We start from the raw sequence: 17,969 nt of genomic DNA on the forward strand, positions 1-17,969 counted from the left end.
ACACGACGATAACGGATTTTATCTAGTCAAAAAATCCAGAGCTAGAGAGAAAACAAAAAGAAGAAAAAAATAGAGTTAAAGAGAGCAATGGAAGCGATGCAATTTTCGACCGTCTCTTCCCGTCATTTCTCGGTGACTTCAGGTTCCTTTCCGACCAACCGAAGCTTCTGTAACAGTGAGAGAAACTCAAGTAAAGTTGGCAGTTCATGGATTAGTGGTTCCAGCAATTTTGCTTCCCTTTCTTCCAGGAATTTGTTCACTGTAAGTAAAGAAAATCAATGTAATCTTTACCCTTTTTCGAGAAAATGCCTTTTGCTCTTTCCATACTTAAGTTTTGATTTTTTTTTTCAAATAATTTGATGGTAGAGAGAGATATGGGGTTGGGTAAATTCTAAGACGGTTACTTTTAAGAGGGAAATGCGAGGTGTTGTAAGAGCTGAAATGTTTGGTCACCTGACGAGTGGCCTCGAAGCTGCTTGGACCAGGCTTAAAGGAGAAGGTTTGCATTTTTTTTTATTTTGGTTTTCATTTGGTTGTTATTTTTGCTTCTTATCCTTTGTTTTTCTAAGTAAAAGCATAAAAAAGAAGCTTTTTTAAAAATGAAACATTGATTTTTTTCTGAATAACAACGCGTGGGTGGTGAACTTGTTGTGTTTCAGAGGTTTTGACAAAGGAGAATATTGTGGAGCCAATGCGTGATATTAGGAGAGCGCTTTTGGAAGCAGATGTAAGTGAGTGTTGTTGGAAATTCTTGGGATTTTCAATTTTCGCTTGGTAATTAATGTATTAATAACAAGGTTGGTGTCTGTTGACAGGTGAGTCTTCCTGTTGTTAGAAGGTTTGTCCAAGCTGTAAGTGACCAGGCTGTTGGAGTTGGCCTCATTCGAGGAGTAAAGCCGGATCAACAACTGGTTAAGGTGTGAAATTCTATCAACAAAATGCACTTTGCTAACGATGCCTCTAAGAAAGCTTTTCTATATGGATTCCTTTGTCATGCCTGGTTGACGTACTTTAGTAGCAGGATCTTGCATTCACTCTTATTGCCTTTATTTGGTACATTATTGTCTCCTTATTTCCTCATTCATGCTAGAAAGTCGAGAACGATCTTAGTAGTCTCTGATGGTTGATTTATGTGAATCGCTTAAGTTTCCTTTTGGTTGCAGATTGTACATGATGAGCTGGTGAAATTGATGGGAGGAGAGGTTTCTGAGCTGGTCTTTTCAAAATCTGGCCCCACTGTTATATTATTGGCTGGTCTGCAAGGAGTTGGAAAGACATCTGTTTGTGCGAAGTTAGCAAATTATCTTAAGAAACAGGTTCCATTTGTATTATTGCATATAGACTAGTTTAGCTTTTTCCTCAAGCCTCAATTGACATTGGAGCATATTGTTGAGTGCAGGGTAAGACTTGCATGCTTATTGCAGGAGATGTATACAGACCTGCTGCTATCGATCAACTTGTTATTTTGGGTGAACAGGTATGATTACGATTTTCATTGTCAATAAACATATCTTGTTCCTTACTTTAGTTTTATATGATTTCAGTTATCCATTTTTCTTTCAAATTCATTTTTTGTTTTATTGGATTTCAAAGAAGATTTTGACTGTCAAGTTAAATATGCATTCGGAGTTATCTCTAGAGTGGCGTTTTTACCTGCTAGAGGTGCTAACCTTTTGAGGTGAAAGCATGGAATTTTACACTCTTACTGCCAAGATGGAGTAATGCACACTAAACTTTCTTGTCTTCTTGGTGTGAATAATCTGTCCTAGTTCTGTTATAATGAACAAGATATTTGACTGATGGCAATTGATGCTGGAGCAATAATGACTCACTTCTTCATTGGTTTGCTCGCATTACCAATTATTATTCACTAAGACTGAACAAATGAAGCATAAATAGCTATCATAGAAGCTTTCTAGCAAAAACAGTGTCTTGTTAAAAAATTTTCTGAATGAATTTCAATTTCAATTTAAATGGAATTATTTTTAGTTTCAGGCAAGTTAACAATGAAAACTTTGTCCATTGGTTTTTGTATTTTCGCTTGTTGCTTTTGACTTGTGACCATATTTCCAGTTTAATTCATGAATTGAGAAACTTGTTGATTGGTTATGACAATTATATTTACCCATCATTAGGTTGTTTCTCTTTTGACTTCTCCCAAAAGTTATTATTTCTCATACTCTGTTATAGCTTGTGACAGGTGGGCGTTCCTGTTTATACTGCAGGGACTGAGGTTAAACCATCCGAAATTGCGAAGCAAGGTTTAGAAGAGGCCAAAAAGAAGAAGACAGATGTAGTGATAATGGATACTGCAGGAAGGCTCCAGGTAATATTATAGTTACAAGCATCTGTTATGAAATTTTAATGATTCTTAAATGATGCAACATCCTTCGGTTAATCTTCCCTGTAAACTATTTTCTTGTATTGAACAGATAGATAAAGCAATGATGGATGAGTTGAAAGAAGTGAAGAAAGTATTGAATCCCACTGAAGTTTTGCTGGTTGTGGATGCAATGACTGGCCAAGAGGCTGCTGGTACTCAGACTACCAACTTTCTCTTTTAATATGCTACTGCCTTTTTTCATTTATTCATTAATAGATATTATTAGTTTTTTTTTTTTTCCTAAGAATCTCATATATCTTTTTTTTCTATTATATATTATACACAGAGTACTGGATAAACTTTCTTCCTGAGTAATACATTATGTACATTTCAGTACTTATATTTGTAGAGCATGTATCTCATTGACGCATAACTGGAGCCATGGATTGGCTAAATGTTCTACTTAGAATGACGCAGCTGGCCAAATCCATACATAAGTAACCTCGAATTTTACTGATTTGGGACCCATTTGATTAATTATACATGTCTATGCATTTATTTACCCGCTTAATTTAGCTATTATTATGACGACTGTGACAGGTGCATGATATTCTTCTCTTCATGTCCTTTTGTGAATTCACAGCCTTGGTCACAACGTTCAATGTTGAGATAGGGATTACTGGTGCCATTTTGACAAAGCTAGATGGTGATTCTAGAGGTGGAGCAGCTTTGAGTGTTAAAGAGGTTTGCCTTACCTTGGCTATTGATTTTCTTTACTTAGAGCTTATGTGATAGAATCCCTTCCTTGGCAAAGACATTTCATGTTTAAGAACCTGGAAATTATGATAGTAGTTATTATACATTTCTTAGTAGCAAATTTGGTAATTGCTTTCTGTTCAATATTATTGAACACTATAGGTGTCAGGGAAGCCAATCAAGCTTGTAGGACGTGGAGAGCGCATGGAGGACCTCGAACCTTTCTATCCAGATCGTATGGCTGGACGCATCTTAGGGATGGGAGACGTTCTCTCATTTGTTGAGAAGGCACAAGAAGTTGTAAGTTTTTAGTGAATTTCATACCATATCCTTGACGGTAAACACATCAAGAGAAGTTTTTAATCACAATACCTGTTTAGATGCGCCAAGAAGATGCTGAGGAGTTGCAAAAGAAGATAATGAGTGCAAAGTTTGACTTCAATGATTTCCTAAAGCAGACGCGTGCTGTTGCAAGGATGGGTTCCATGACTCGTGTTATTGGAATGATCCCTGGCATGGGGAAGGTATGAAAGTTGGATTTCCTGTTCTTTGGTGTTATTAAGTTTGAAAGTTTATGCAACCTTCTTGGTCCATTGAATTTTCTGTTGCTGCTTGAACAGTCTCGTGTATGTCCACCAATTATTACTCTTTTTCTTAAAAAAGTGAAAGTCTGTGGACTGTGACAAGAAATTGATTTGATATTCCATTTGTTCCCCAACAGGTTACCCCGGCCCAAGTTCGAGAAGCGGAGAAGAGTTTAAAATTAATGGAGGCAATGATTGAAGCCATGACACCAGGTCTCTTATTTTAACTGCTTTTACTGTGGCAATTTTGAAGGATAAAACTTGACCAAACATTTTTTTCTTGTTTTAAATTTATTTGATTAAGGTTGACCTAGCTTCTTTAACTATCATGTTGTATTGATACTCGACAAACGGGCCCCCCTTTTTTTTTTCTCAAAATAAAAAAAGTAAGCAAAAAGTTGACGCCATATATACTTTTACCAGTACATACTCTATTATGTCTTGGTTTCTTTATAGATGATGAAGAGCAAAGCATCCCTGAAAAGAGATAAAGTTATACTTTCTTTCATTACCCTCTCACTCTCTCATTTTAAATTACCAACTATATTTGGACCATGTCTGTCTATGGTTATCTTGCTGGGTCCAGCTATGTAGAATCATACCATGTACTCTGCCTATCCATTGATGTTTGGTTTTGGTGTTGTACTAGCCAGATTATGCAACTAGGCACTTCTTGCTTTTGCCAAATGGTCTGAACCAGGGTAGCATGCTATAAAATTTTCTTGATGAGATTGTATCTACAACTTATTGTTGCTATATACATATTTAGGAATCAGCATTGACGATTTACCGTGCTTGTAGTAAACAACAAACAAGTTTTAATGGATATGTCTGTTGATTTGCTTCTTTCTCTTTTTTCTTTTCCTGTGAAATTGGTTTGTGTTAAACTTTTCTTGTTTTCTCGTTTATTTTCAGAGGAAAGGGAGAAGCCGGAGTTATTGGCTGAGTCTCCTGAAAGGAGGAAAAGAGTTGCTCAAGATTCTGGTAAAACAGAGCAGCAGGTATGGACTGCTGCTACTAGTAGGTTTTTAAAATTTTGACAACTTCTGAATGAGATATATTTTCTGGCATCAATAATAGGTGAGTCAACTTGTTGCTCAACTCTTCCAAATGCGTGTTCGCATGAAGAATTTGATGGGTATCATGGAGGGTGGGTCTATTCCAGCATTGAGCAATCTTGAGGATGCAATGAAAGCTGAACAAAAGGTGCCTTGTCTGCAACTCTGCATATGCAAAATTGTTCAGACAATGTCATACAACTATAAACTCGATTATGATTGATGGAATTCTAACTGTACACATAATGCCAATCCAATGGTTTTTGGGAAAGCTATATTCTGTAGTAATTGATGCTTTCATTTTTTTTCCCCATATGTTAGGCTCCTCCTGGTACTGCAAGAAGAAAGAGGAGATCAGCGTTGAGAAGGAAATTTGCAGACTCAGCATCAACAAGGCCAAGCCCTCGTGGTTTTGGTGCAAAGAACTAGGAACTCAAGTTAGAGGGACAGCAGGACTCTTCATTATCTGCTTACAGTGAAGTGAAAACAGAGATATGGGGTTTCCTAAGAGCTGCCGAAACTCGTTGCATTCTCATCGTGAGTACAAAACTATAGAGATAATCATCCTGCAAAATCGATGTAACACGAGAAGATGTACTTTGACTTGTTTGTTAATTGCTTATAAAGATCAAATGTGATCCATCTCGAACAAAACCATTTCTCATGGGAAATCAAAATTATCTTATCATGGTGTTTGAGATGAAAAAAGTTTCTATAATACAATGGTGGTTTGAAGCTAAAATTTGCCTTACAATTTGAGGTGGGGTTTCAGTTAACTTTTTTTTATTTTTCGAGTAAATGTTCAATCATACTTTATTTTCAAACAAAAATAAAGAGAATTGAGAAAGGTGCCTATGATTCTTTCCTGCATGGCTCCATTAACGGTCACCAAACAAAATGGCTAACCTCCTCACAATTCCGACAAAGTATCTGGACAGTTGAGAACAAAAAATAGAAAGTCGTGAACACCCATAAAAAGCTCAGGATTCAAGCTTGTGGGTTTCTGACACGTGTCTTTGAATATTTTCCATTGATGTTCTGAAATGCCAAGCCTTATTATCTCTTTTTTCTTTCTACTTTTTCCTCTTCTTTCCAACAAAAGATACCAAGGAAAATGGAAGATGAAATTTCTGTAGCCTCTGTTGGAAAATTTCCACCTGCTGATGCTAATGGGGAGCTGAATCCCGGTGAAAACAAGGACTTTAAGGTCGACTCTTTGTCGAGTGAGATTGTTACTTCTCGGGAGACCAAGGTAAGTATATCTTATATTTAAATGAAAAGAAAAGAAAATGTATTTATGGCTTTTTTCAATCATGTCATATCAACGGAGATCTTTTAGATTTGACGGTGTCCATATTAAATTTATTTTAAGTATAAAAAGATCATTCAAAACTTCCCAAAGTCACTAAAATTTAGAAATCATTTTTTTATTAATGTTACTATGTTAGTATAATTAAACTTTTATTTTATGCATCAAAATTGTTGCTAATTATACTTATATCGTACTACTTGCAAATGAAGGATCGCGCTGATTCACAAGAGAAAAAGGAAAAGAAGAATTCAATGCAGGCGCTGAAAACAGCAATTTTAGTGTCAGCTGTGGTGGTGGCTGTGGCAGCAGCAGCCTTTGCCATAACCAAGAAATTGAAAGAGAAATAATACCAAATATGTGTCTGCAGCTAGCCAAAGGCAAAGAGTGTTCTTTTTTTTTTTGTCTGGAAAGTCAGAGTGTTAAAACTATAGCATAATAGCAATTCAATCCTTCTTTGTCTCACTTTTATTAATTTATTTTTGTAGTCTTTTTTTTTTGGTAACTATCATGCATGCCCGTTGGGGCTTTCCTTGTTCCACTGTTTAAGTGATTGTCACTGTGGAAAGTAGTACTAAAACAGGATTTAGAGAACTTCCTTCTGTTACCAGTTACATTTGTTGATTAATTTAACACGAGAAGCTGCTTTTCACATTGAGCTTTTTGTTTTTGTATTAAAGGAACAAGACATCAACTATAATCTAGCAAGCTTGTTGAAACATATGCAAAAAGACAGCAGTCACATTCCTGGGTTTGGTGATCTGCATATATATGATCAGAATAAAATAATAATTTAATTAATAAACTTAAAAGTTTACTCATCTGAAATAATAGAAACAAAAGTTCACTTTGCTCACCTTCCATTACAAGCTAACAAACACTGCACCCATCAAAATAGTCAACAGATCAAAACCATAACCTCACCCAAAGGAGTTAAAACAACCTCAGCCACAAGCAAACCCAGAATATTTGACTTTACATACAGCAATCTCAGTCAAAACCAATCCACTCATACCTGAATATTTGACAGGATCATCCGCCATTGTTCTTGTCCTAGCAAGTTTGAACCTGATAGCCTCTGTAATTCCATGCGATAATTAATTCTCATCGAAACGAGGAATTAATAGTTACAAAGACTTGCTGTTTGCTATAGAGAAACAAGGAATAGCTACTTTTCAGTCCCAAGTGAAGGACTTTTAATCTGGTTCAGCCTGTTGATAAGGACCAGCAGAACTGCTTCGGGTGAGTTATGCAGTTGATGCACCACTTTTTTATCTATGAATCTAAAATTCTAACTGGTGAAATGGTTGTTACCAATATCCTCCAAAGTTGCCTTGAGGATTTCCCCTTGCTTGATGGCTTTACACGGCTTGGTTGCATTCTCCTTAGTGGAACGCATCCATCCCATCAATATATCCCTCTCAAACAACCCATCTTCATTTCATTTCAGCATCTTTTCATGAGGATCTCTAGGCCATTCCCTATGAACCCTATTTGAACTCTCAGAAAAGCAGCAAGAATTGACTACTTCTTTACCAAGTTCGGTAATACCTCTACTTTGAACTCCTGAAAGATGCTTGGTGTCAACTCATCAAGCTGTGTAATATTCCTGTTTTTGTTTGGTTTCTCGGCTTCCCTTGAGATTCCGATGATGACTGAGTTAAACTCCCATAGAACTCCAAAACATAATCAAAATCGTCCATAAAATCTGGAAAGTAATCGACTAACATTATCTTCACACCGAACATTGTGATTTTTCCAGTGACATAATCGTGTAGGCATTTCAGCAATGCCAATAATCCTCAGAACTATTAACTTTTTTCACAGAACTCTAATGCTTGAACCAAACGACCCTTTGTTTTGTTTCTTGGAATAGATTCAGGGTTAGGTTTTTGACCGGAACTAGAACTTAACCTGATCTTTTTGTTGTAACCATGGATTTCTCCAACTCCCTCAAAACCAGACTTCCTCCTTTTGTTGCTGCTCTCTGTCGATTCCGTTGATCGACCACTTAAACCATTAGAGAACTTCAAAACATAAATAAACTCGTAAAAAAAATCTTGGGTATTATCCTAGCAAATCTTCCACCATTCAAACCGACAACAGAGGTTTTTGACACATTAGACGTTGTGTTATAACATAAACACTACACAACCTCCAAAAATCAATTAGTTGCAATTTATTCCTTTCTTTTTGTGCCTTAATAGGTGCAGTGTGCAGTTTATAGTTTAGGCTAATTGTGCCTTGTTTTCGCGTTGCTGCAATGTTGTCGTTAACCATACTGCAATGCCTTGTCCCTGAAGCAGAGTTTCTCACTAATTAGAGGTTAGATTCCGGCCTTCGGTGTGAAGAATCATTGTTTAGGCAAAATTATTCAAGTTTAAGCAGACAGTCTCCAGCAAGGATTGCAGCCTTTTACACAAATTCTCTTGAAGAGTAATAAAGAGTTGGAAATTTTATAAAAGCTGAATTGAACAAGTAAATGGACAAGGCATGAATTTATCAGTCAATCTCAAATGGATATCTAATTCTAATGCCATATCAATCATTGGATCAAAATCAGTTAAAATGTAGTAGAGATTAATAGATCAAACAACCAATGTCTACAAGGAGGCAATTGAAACAACATCAGCAAGCAGAGGCCTAAAACCCACTTTAGAACCCCAGATTCCCAAAATGAGGGAAAAAAATGGAAAATAAATTCTTCAAGAAATCATTGTTACAGCTCGATGGAAATCTCAAATCCAAAATGAATCAAAGAGGGTAAATTCAACTATATATATCCACAACAAATGGGACATTGAATCAACCCATTTTCGTTGCACTCACCACACCTCACCTTCTTCTGTTCCCCGCCTAAAACTTTGCAGCTCCCATTACATTCCGTACACATCAGAAATCTCACCCCTGCACATCCTTCACATCCGGGAATCGCCCTGGGAATTCCATCAAACAAGGTTTCCAGTTTCCCTTCCTCTTCTAACTTCACAATCTCTTCAATTCCCCCAATCAACCTTCCTTTAACAAATACTAGCGGAACTTTCACCTCTTTTGTGCCCGTTAGCTTCCTTAACTCTTCCTTAAACCCCGAATCCATCGATATATCACGCTCAAACATTTGGATTTGGTAGGATTCGATAATGGATCTTACTGTGTTACATGCCTCAAAAGTCTTTCTGATCCCTCTCAACGTTGTAGTGTAAATCACAACTGCATTTTCTCCACCAGCAGGACATTTTTTCTTGAAAACTTGGAGAATAGACTTTGAGTCCTTAGATTTCTTTGATTTTCTAATTTCAGGTTCGGGCGAAATTATTCTCTTGATTTGTTCCTCTTCTTCAGACAACTCTTTCTCGTACAAAGCAACAATCTCTGGATCAAACAAGGGACTAAAATTCCTCCGTGAAGAAAACCCCGAATCACCACCTTCAAAGCCCGCAGTTCTTGTACTTTTCACCGGATAACTCAACTTCAAAACTGCCTTACACGAACTATCCTTAGAATTGTTCACTCTCAATATTGATTTCGGGCTAAATTCAGACTTCCCATTCCCATAACCAAGCCCATTAACTCTTCCCTTGTTCTCTTTCCCACCAAACTTCTTCACTTTCAACGGAGAACCAATCTGATTCAAGAACTTCAGCGGACTTCTCACATCTTTTTCCCCCACCCCTTTAACCAAAACACGCGATTTCGGACTTCTTTTAATAAAGCCATCTTCTTCGAGATCTTCCATTAGCTCCCAGGCATTGATTTCCTCTGGCTCTGGCTCTGGCTCTTCACGCGCAGGCGATATGTGAACTCTCTTTGCCTCTGTAACACCAACTTCTTGTTGTTGTTCGAGATCATTGTCGAGTTTAAGGACCCCGTAAGTGCTTGACTTGAGAGAAACCAAATGGTTGACGTTATCGCCGCCATTGTTGAGAAGAATTTCTCGTTTGATCTCTTTCTTAACGAGTTTTGAAGAAACACAACCCATTTTTTCTGGGGAAGTTTTCCTTATTTCTTCTGTTTTGAAGTAAATAGAGAGAGAGAGAGAGGGGAGTTAACTACTTAAGATTTTGATTAGTAACCGTTGGCTGTCTGGGAACGGGCCCCAACGGTCGATTTTTTTTCGAATGTGGGATTGCGAGCTATCGTGGGAAGCCCCTGTAATTATTTTTGTTGTCCGTTTTCGCCTCTTAATATTTTTTTTTAATTTTTAATACTAATAGTTATTTTAGATTTAATTATTTTAAAATCGAATCCGATAGAATTTTATAAAAAATAAATTCTTTTAACATTTATTTTTTTATTTATAAATTTATAAATTTTGATTTTATTTAAAAAAATTAAAATTTTTATTGCTCAAACCAATAATAACTTTTTGATATGCGAGTTATTTGCTTTTTAATTCATTTTGATTTTCTTTGAGGTTTTTTACACTTATATACTAATATCACCAATTTCCGACCATTTTTTCATACTTAATTCATATTTAAGATATTCAGCAAACTTTTGATTACAAAATATTTTTAGAACAATATTGTCTTGGAACTTTTAAATAAAAATACTCATATTAAGAGTTTATCTTGGTTGAAGATAGAAAGAATTTTTTTTTATTAAAAACTCAAATCAAACCGTTTCAATTATATAATTTTATATTTATATCATTAATCTTAGTCAAAAAAATTTTAATTTAATTCCGCGGTACTATATTAAATATAGAAAAAAAAAACTTGTTAATTTAGTAATTAAAATTAATAATCATTTTTTTATTTTATAATTTAATCATTAGATTAATAAATTTTTTGTTTTTGCTATTATTTTTCATCTTCTTTATCAAAGAAAACTTTATGTGAAATTTTGATCAATTTGATCTGAAATAAAAGAATAAAAGTTAAATTAATTCAAATAAAAATTGAAAGGCTAAAATGACCCTTTTTTTTATTTATATAGTTGAGGGCAAAAGTGTCCTTGTGCCAATGGAATAAGTGAGTATTGCCGTGGTTCAAATTGTCCAATTGGACATAATTGTGGACACAAAACGAGGCCCATGTCCAAAAATAGGCCAAACTTAGGTCCGAACTTTTAAGTATTACACATTGTTTTTTCCTAGAATTTTGTTGAAGTCCTAGAAGGGTCTGCTTGTTCCATTTCTCCACGGGACGAGGCCCACGACAATAATAAACCCCTAATAAAAAATATTTTAAAAATAGCTACTTTAAAATATGATTAAATAGTAATCAATTAATTAATTAATTAATCGTGCTGTCAATAAAAAATATTTAATATTAATTAATTTCTAATAAAACAAAGTAGTAGGCCAGAAAATATCATGGGGTCCCCAGTATTCCACCGTTCTAGAAAGCCTTTACCACTAGCCTTTCAAAAAAAAAAGAAAAAAATTTTAGCATTACTTTACAAAATCTCAAAAACATAATTAAAGTAAAATGAAATGCAATTCAATTTTAATGTTTTTTTTTTTTTTGTTAATAAGGTAAGAATTTTTTCAAGTTTTGTTTGTATTTATTTATTTTTTGAATGATTTTAAAAATATATTTTTTATATCAACTTGATGAATTTTAAATTATTATATTTATTTTTAATAAATTATTTTATTTTTTTTATACTTAAAATTTTTATGATTTGAACGTTACTAAAATTAAAATTTAAATACTTTAGTAACTTCATTATCTTGCTTCTTTAGATTAATAAGATCTTTTATTTATACAAAAAAAATTTGACTTGTTAGCCCATAAACTATATTTTTCCTAAAAAGTTGGATCATCGAGAAGCTCATTTAAAGACGTGGCCCTTTGCCTTTTACATGGCGGCTTTGTTCGGGGGCGGCGGAGCCCATGCAAATAAAGAGCATAGAAAATTAGGAAGCTTCTTCTTCCTATGCAAATATTTTTAAATTATAATAAAATATTTAATATAATATTCAAATTTAAAGATTTTTTATGATATTTAATTTATAATTTATTAATTAAATAATATTTATTTATAAAATAATTAATTTTAAATAATGATATGTAGTGCATAAATAATTTTTTAAATATTATATTTAATTAATAAAATTATAATTTATATTTTTTAAAATTTAAATATTATTTTACTATAATTCAATAATCATTCGTAATATTAACTCAAATAAATTAAAAGGGCTGACAAGGCAACTCTATTTAGATTCATAAAACTTTTGTCTTATTAATTAATCTTTCTCTTCAATGTAATCAAAATATTTATATTATGCCAACAGCTACATAATCTATTAATAAAGTATTGAATTATTAGTTATAATTACCAGAAATCAACAGTATCACATAAACAAAAATAATTGCATTGTAACCGTCGGGCTCCCTTAAAAAATATATCCAACATTTAAATATGAGTTATTCAAATAGAAAATTTCAAATTCTAAATATTGTTGAAATATATTTCTTTAATTACTATAGTCAAAATAAAATTTTTTAGTCTCACTCTTGTTTACTTATATTATTTATGTACTTTTATTTTCATTGATAGCTATTAATGAAATTTAATTCCTGAATTATGACTTTTCCTTATTGTTAAATATTAGATCATTGAAACTTGGGTTGAACTTGATGAAAGATTTTGAAGTTTAAAATGAAATTCAAAGGGGAATTTCATTTTGTAATTGAAAATTAAAGAAAATTATAATGTATTATTGAACGAAACTAAAAAAAAAAAAAAAAATCCAAAAATTGTGTCATTATATTAAAACATGGAAATATATAAAATAGATAAAATGAATAATATATTTAGTAATTTACACCCAAATTATCAATTCATTAATTATTTGATAGTGAAATATGAACTTTTATTTACCTAAGAAAAAAGAAAGCAAAGAAATCATAATCACACAATTATCCAAAGTCACAAGTCCAACTCTAAGAACATAACGGGAAAAGTTGACCAACGCCTTCGCTGATTTTGCTTTAGTAAAAAAAAATCGATATTATATATATAAAAGTAAAAATTTACTTTTATTTATCATTCATTTGAATTAAAATAATAATTTTAAATATACATATATATATATATACACAGATGCAGACATTGAAACGATTAATGCAAGGAACTGGGATCCATGAATTTGCTGGACAATTGCTAGACATTCAACAAATTTCCCCCTATTTTCAGGGTTTTTGCCTAAAATTGGGAGGTCAAATTATTTTATCCCTTTTAAAAAATTGTCATCACCTAGGGATGAAGAAGAACCATTCTCAAATTTAGGATGGTATCGAGTCGGATTCGAAATAGGTTTTATTTATCTCGAATTCGACCCTACTTGATTTTTTTTAATATTCGAATCTGATCCGATATTATGTAAATCGTATTCAACTCGATTTGATTTAAAATTAATAAAATATTATTTTTTAAATATAAATATTTAAAAATATTATTATATAAATATATATATATAAATAAATAAATAATTAATTAATTTTTTTATATAATATCAGATCGGATCAAATTTTAGACATATCTAAACTTAATCCGATCTTGATTATTTTTTAATTATATTCGACTCGATCTGAAAATCAAAATTAAAAAAAAAATCTAATCCCATAAAATCGAATCGAGTCGAAATTCGTCGGGGACAGAATTGGTTGCCGTCCCTACTCAAATTCCATAGAAAGAGATTTTTGGTTGATATTTAAAGGCATGGGCTACCTTGCTGTATGGAATGGGTACGCCTCTTCTTGTGACATCCAAATCAATCATTTTTTTTTCTTAAAATTATCAAAAATTAAATACAAATCATTAAAAATAAAAATTAAGTTGTCTTCCCTTTTCGATCTGGGTCATACTCATACCTATCGAGCTCCATCTTTCCTCCAACCCCAACTATCACATTACCTAATCGAATCATGAACAGCTTAAAATAAATTAATTAATTAAAAGGATATCAAAAGGAACCCGGCCGCGGAAACTACACAGCACTAATGGATAAAACCTTGGAACCTAGCTAAAAAGTGAAAAACAAAATCTAATCAAACTAGTAATTTATTAATGAAAGTTTTATTTTTTAAAAATGATTATTGAAAAAAAAAAAAGTGACGATCCATTAATTTTATTTATAAAATTAAAAAAAATTATACTTTCAATATGTATGAAAAACAAACTAATGTAGAATCAATCGTTCTTAATCTCACCTTAATTAAATACATTGACAATATATATAGGTGTTTTAGTTAATATCATATACTAATTTCCTGTCATACGGATTGGTTTTGGATGTAAAGTTTGATTGTCACATTGGTTCAACGTAATTCATTTGGAACATTATTGTAAAACGAGAAAGAAGCAATTTTTTCTTAAAAAAAAAAAAATGTTCACTACCATTCTTTTTAGATGATTATGGATGTCCAGAATAAGCTGAAACGTTGATGGGAATTATATATACATATAATTTGTCCACATTTACCCACATTCTTAATTAAAACAAAACATCAAGCAATCAAATACAGTACGAGTCTTGTTTTACGTCATGGGTGAAGTCTACTAGTAACTCCATTTGGCAAGAAAGAGATCTGTTGGGGTTTAAAAAAAAAAAAAAAATCAAATTCCTTGACCATATTATTTATTCTGCAAGCTAAGTTTCTAACTAAATTGATCCGTTAGGTTCAATTCAATAACATATGGGCAGACCATATATATCAAATACATAATAACCTCTATATTATCACAGTCTTGGATTAAAAATTAGATATTTACCGCAATTATTTTTGGTTGTCTCAAAATTCTTTTTAGTGAAGTTTTCTTTAAATTATTATTAAAATTTAAATTCAACACATTCAAATTTGAAGTTAACTTTACTATTATTTTTTAAAGTAAAATCTTTGATTTTGACCACGTATCAAATACTATATTATCATATCTTTGGATTTGGTAGGTAAATTTATTAAATATGATTTTTTTAAAAAAAATTTAAAAATAAGTAAGTTACTTAATTTTTCAGATTAAGATAATATATATCATGTCTGATAGTTTAAGATAAATAGTTATAAATCGTGCATTCGAGATAATTTTAATAAATAGTAAACGACAAGATTCGAATACAATATCTCTTTATTGAAAAAAATGACTTTAATTGATTAAACGAATCACTTATTAATATTAAATATAAATTTTAATTTCTAATAATGTTTGTCTTTATGATTTTTGAGTAATACTAAAGAAAAATATGTATATATGATTAATGATTGCACTTTTTTTTACTAAAAAAAAAAGAAGAAAAATGTGGGAAACCATATTTCCTTGTTGCTGCAAATAAATACTACAGTACAAAAACCAACGTTTTGTATTTTTTTTTTTAAATTTTCTTTGAAATTCCATTTTATTTTAACTGAAATACTATTAATTAAAAAAAAAAGAAAAATTGTTTCCCCAAAATTAAAAACCAAAGAGAGAGAAGGCAAGCACCAGTCAACAACGTTGAAACGCTCCCTCCAAAAATCAATTTCACTCTTTCTCTCTCCATCAATTTTCCACAATCAAAACAGCTTCTTTCTTTTCTTTTTTATATAAATCTTATCAAATCCACCTCCTCTCTCAATCTTTCTCTCTTTCTCTCTCTTTTTAAGATTTAAAGAGGGGGATTTCTTTTTGTCCGTACAATGACACAGGGCAATTTAGAAACCCTTGTTTATGTCTACGCCGGCGACTCTTGCGACAACAAAATCGTCTATGAGGCTTTAGCAACCACCGAAGGCGACCCCGACGACCATCTCCACACGGAGGAGAAACATGGCCAGGAAGAAATCCCGCCGGATTTCCCGCCAGAGTCGTTTTGGTTATCCAAAGACGCAGAGCTTGACTGGTTCGATCGCAACGCTTTTTACGAACGGAAAGAGTCGCAGAAAGGAAACTCAGCTTCCAACTCCACAAATCTTAATCCTAATCTGAATTCAAAATCCAATTCTCTACGCTTTTCCTTGAGAAAATCTAAAGCTTCGATCATCGGATTACCTAAACCGCAGAAATCTTGCTTTGTCGAAACGAAGAACAGAAAGTGTACTAAGCCTGGAAATACTAGATTGTTTCCTAAACGGTCCGGTTCTGCTAAATCAGACCGGCCACTTGTTGAACCGTCCTCGCCTAAAGTTTCTTGCATGGGAAGAGTGAGATCGAAGCGAGACCGGAATCGCCGACTAAAAAAGAACCGCCAAAAATCTGTCGAAGTCGAAACTGTAAAAGAGAAAACGACAAGAAAAAGAACCGGTTTCTTTTCGAGTTTTCGTGCTATTTTTTGGTCCAATGGTAAAGGACGTGAATCAGAAGCTCTTACAGTAGCGCCGTTGCCACCAAAGAACAGCGATATTAGGTCTCGCTTGCCGCCAGATGATCGTGACGCAATATCGATAGAGCATGAAATTGCGGAGAGTGAAGCGGTTGCTGAGCCTGTCAGTTTAGGTGGAATGAAGCGGTTCGCGTCCGGTAGGAGATCGGAGCCGTTAATCTAAACCGTGTGGGAAGTGGTGGGCCATAGCTAAGGCGTGGCCGCGCGGTTTGGTCCGCGGTCGTGGTTGGGCAACTTGCGGGTCCCGCGTAATGTTTAAAATTTCCTTCTGGTGACGTGGCTGATGATTAACGGTTTGGGAAGGTAAAAAAATCCCAATTTTCCAATTTCCACGTCGTTTTCTTCTTTTTCTTTTTAAAATAATTTTGATTGGGTTTTACTTGAGAAGGGTTTGTAAATATGAGTGGTTTTGGAGAGCACAGTTGTAAGTTTTGTTCTTATTTTAATAATAAAAATTAAAAAAAAATTATAAGATTCAGATTACTTACTATTATTCTTTAAATATAGAGATTCATATATTATATCATGTTTATTTTATGTACGGTAAAGATGAATAAAACATAAAATTATCAGAGTTATAATTTATATCAATATTATAAATAAAATATAATTTTAATTTTTGTTAAATTAATATATGATTTTTATTAAAATTTTAAATGTGTTACTTTCATGTTTTTTTTATTGTAATTATTTTCTTATATTTAAAACTATTAGATTTAAAATTTTCCATCATTTATAGCTAAGTTTAAATATATTTATCTTAGAAAAATGATCTAAAATATGAAATTGAAAAATTGTAAATTGATGAAAAGAGAGCATAAATTTAGGAAATTAATTAAAGCAACATTGATTAAACATAAAACAACTTTTTCTTTTAGGTGATGAAGCACTTTTGTTACGTGAAAAGGTGTCAAATAACAGCTAAAAAGATTACATAAAAGCTTTGGGGTGATGTTGATGGGTGCTAATTTTAGGAATTGGGTGAGCTGCCTAAAGTTGGAGATTGCATCATCCAACCTGTCTGAAGATAGGGAAGGGTAAAAAATTCCCTTCATTGCCTTAACTGTTTAAATATTCATCCTTAACCCTAATTTTGAAGTGTTCACAATCACGAGTGTTGTTGGGTCTCAGTTAAGCTGTCTCTGTTTGGAAATTGTCGACAACTTGACTGCTAAGGTGGATGGTATTAGGTAAAATGGTTTAAAATCTTGACTGTTTCAGTGTCTTATTGTCTCATTTTCTTCACTTGTTTTTTAACTTTGAAAATAACTACCTCACCTATCATCAGATTTCATTTTTAATTATTAAATTTTAGTCTATTTTAGCTGCTTCAAGCCCCCAACATATTAAAGTCTTTGATACCCTGTAAGAATTTCATTTTGTAAAACTCAGTCAAGGTTAAACAAATTAAATCTTATTTTTTCGGGTGATATTTTTAGGCTAGTTTATTTATTGCTCCATCAATTCTAAGCTATGAATCATGTAACATATAGTTCTCTTACTTTTCTTTCCCTTACCCCATGTGTTTCTACAAGTTTGAGTAGTTGATGATTGAGACTGGAGCAGCTCTATTGTCTTACGTAAATCATATCACTAATAGGACAAAAGCTGGTGCCTGTTTTCAAGC

General features: G+C 32.9%; 4 protein-coding genes across 4 annotated transcripts; 3 read left to right on the top strand and 1 right to left on the bottom strand.

Annotated features, from left to right (window-relative positions):
- Positions 1-9: 9 nt before the first annotated feature.
- On the top strand, positions 10-5,463 carry LOC111294085 (signal recognition particle subunit SRP54, chloroplastic-like). The gene is made up of 15 exons (XM_022887251.2): positions 10-261; positions 367-499; positions 660-727; positions 816-917; positions 1,164-1,316; positions 1,400-1,477; positions 2,201-2,326; positions 2,433-2,535; positions 2,967-3,067; positions 3,242-3,379; positions 3,460-3,603; positions 3,801-3,876; positions 4,579-4,664; positions 4,744-4,869; positions 5,043-5,463. The coding sequence occupies exons 1-15, from the start codon at positions 88-90 to the stop codon at positions 5,148-5,150; spliced, it is 1,716 nt and encodes a 571-aa protein (XP_022742986.2). The 5' UTR covers positions 10-87; the 3' UTR covers positions 5,151-5,463.
- Positions 5,464-5,713: 250 nt separating this feature from the next.
- LOC149515149 (uncharacterized) lies at positions 5,714-6,491 on the top strand. The gene is made up of 2 exons (XM_089743965.1): positions 5,714-5,973; positions 6,243-6,491. Exons 1-2 carry the CDS (start codon positions 5,836-5,838, stop codon positions 6,378-6,380), a joined length of 276 nt encoding a protein of 91 aa, XP_089600091.1. The 5' UTR covers positions 5,714-5,835; the 3' UTR covers positions 6,381-6,491.
- Positions 6,492-8,596: 2,105 nt separating this feature from the next.
- Positions 8,597-10,056, bottom strand: LOC111295262 (uncharacterized protein At3g28850-like). Its single transcript, XM_022888686.2, has one exon. It carries the CDS (start codon positions 10,007-10,009, stop codon positions 8,804-8,806), a length of 1,206 nt encoding a protein of 401 aa, XP_022744421.2. The 5' UTR covers positions 10,010-10,056; the 3' UTR covers positions 8,597-8,803.
- Positions 10,057-15,373: 5,317 nt separating this feature from the next.
- Positions 15,374-16,820, top strand: LOC111294189 (uncharacterized). Its single transcript, XM_022887411.2, has one exon. The coding sequence runs from the start codon at positions 15,660-15,662 to the stop codon at positions 16,503-16,505; it is 846 nt and encodes a 281-aa protein (XP_022743146.2). The 5' UTR covers positions 15,374-15,659; the 3' UTR covers positions 16,506-16,820.
- Positions 16,821-17,969: the final 1,149 nt, after the last annotated feature.

This window comes from Durio zibethinus, chromosome 14, assembly GCF_047325235.1.
Source record: "Durio zibethinus cultivar Kanyao isolate XHJ-2024 chromosome 14, ASM4732523v1, whole genome shotgun sequence".
Lineage (NCBI taxonomy): Eukaryota > Viridiplantae > Streptophyta > Magnoliopsida > Malvales > Malvaceae > Durio > Durio zibethinus.

Bases quoted from the DNA above. Each gene is read 5' to 3' on its own strand.
- LOC111294085 (XM_022887251.2), top strand. From the start codon at position 88: ATGGAAGCGATGCAATTTTCGACCGTCTCTTCCCGTCATTTCTCGGTG. The intron at 1,478-2,200 runs GTATGATTACGA...AGCTTGTGACAG, and splicing joins TTGTTATTTTGGGTGAACAG to GTGGGCGTTCCTGTTTATAC. The intron at 2,536-2,966 runs GTACTCAGACTA...GTGAATTCACAG, and splicing joins GACTGGCCAAGAGGCTGCTG to CCTTGGTCACAACGTTCAAT.
- LOC149515149 (XM_089743965.1), top strand. From the start codon at position 5,836: ATGGAAGATGAAATTTCTGTAGCCTCTGTTGGAAAATTTCCACCTGCT. The intron at 5,974-6,242 runs GTAAGTATATCT...TTGCAAATGAAG, and splicing joins TTACTTCTCGGGAGACCAAG to GATCGCGCTGATTCACAAGA.
- LOC111295262 (XM_022888686.2), bottom strand. From the start codon at position 10,009: ATGGGTTGTGTTTCTTCAAAACTCGTTAAGAAAGAGATCAAACGAGAA.
- LOC111294189 (XM_022887411.2), top strand. From the start codon at position 15,660: ATGACACAGGGCAATTTAGAAACCCTTGTTTATGTCTACGCCGGCGAC.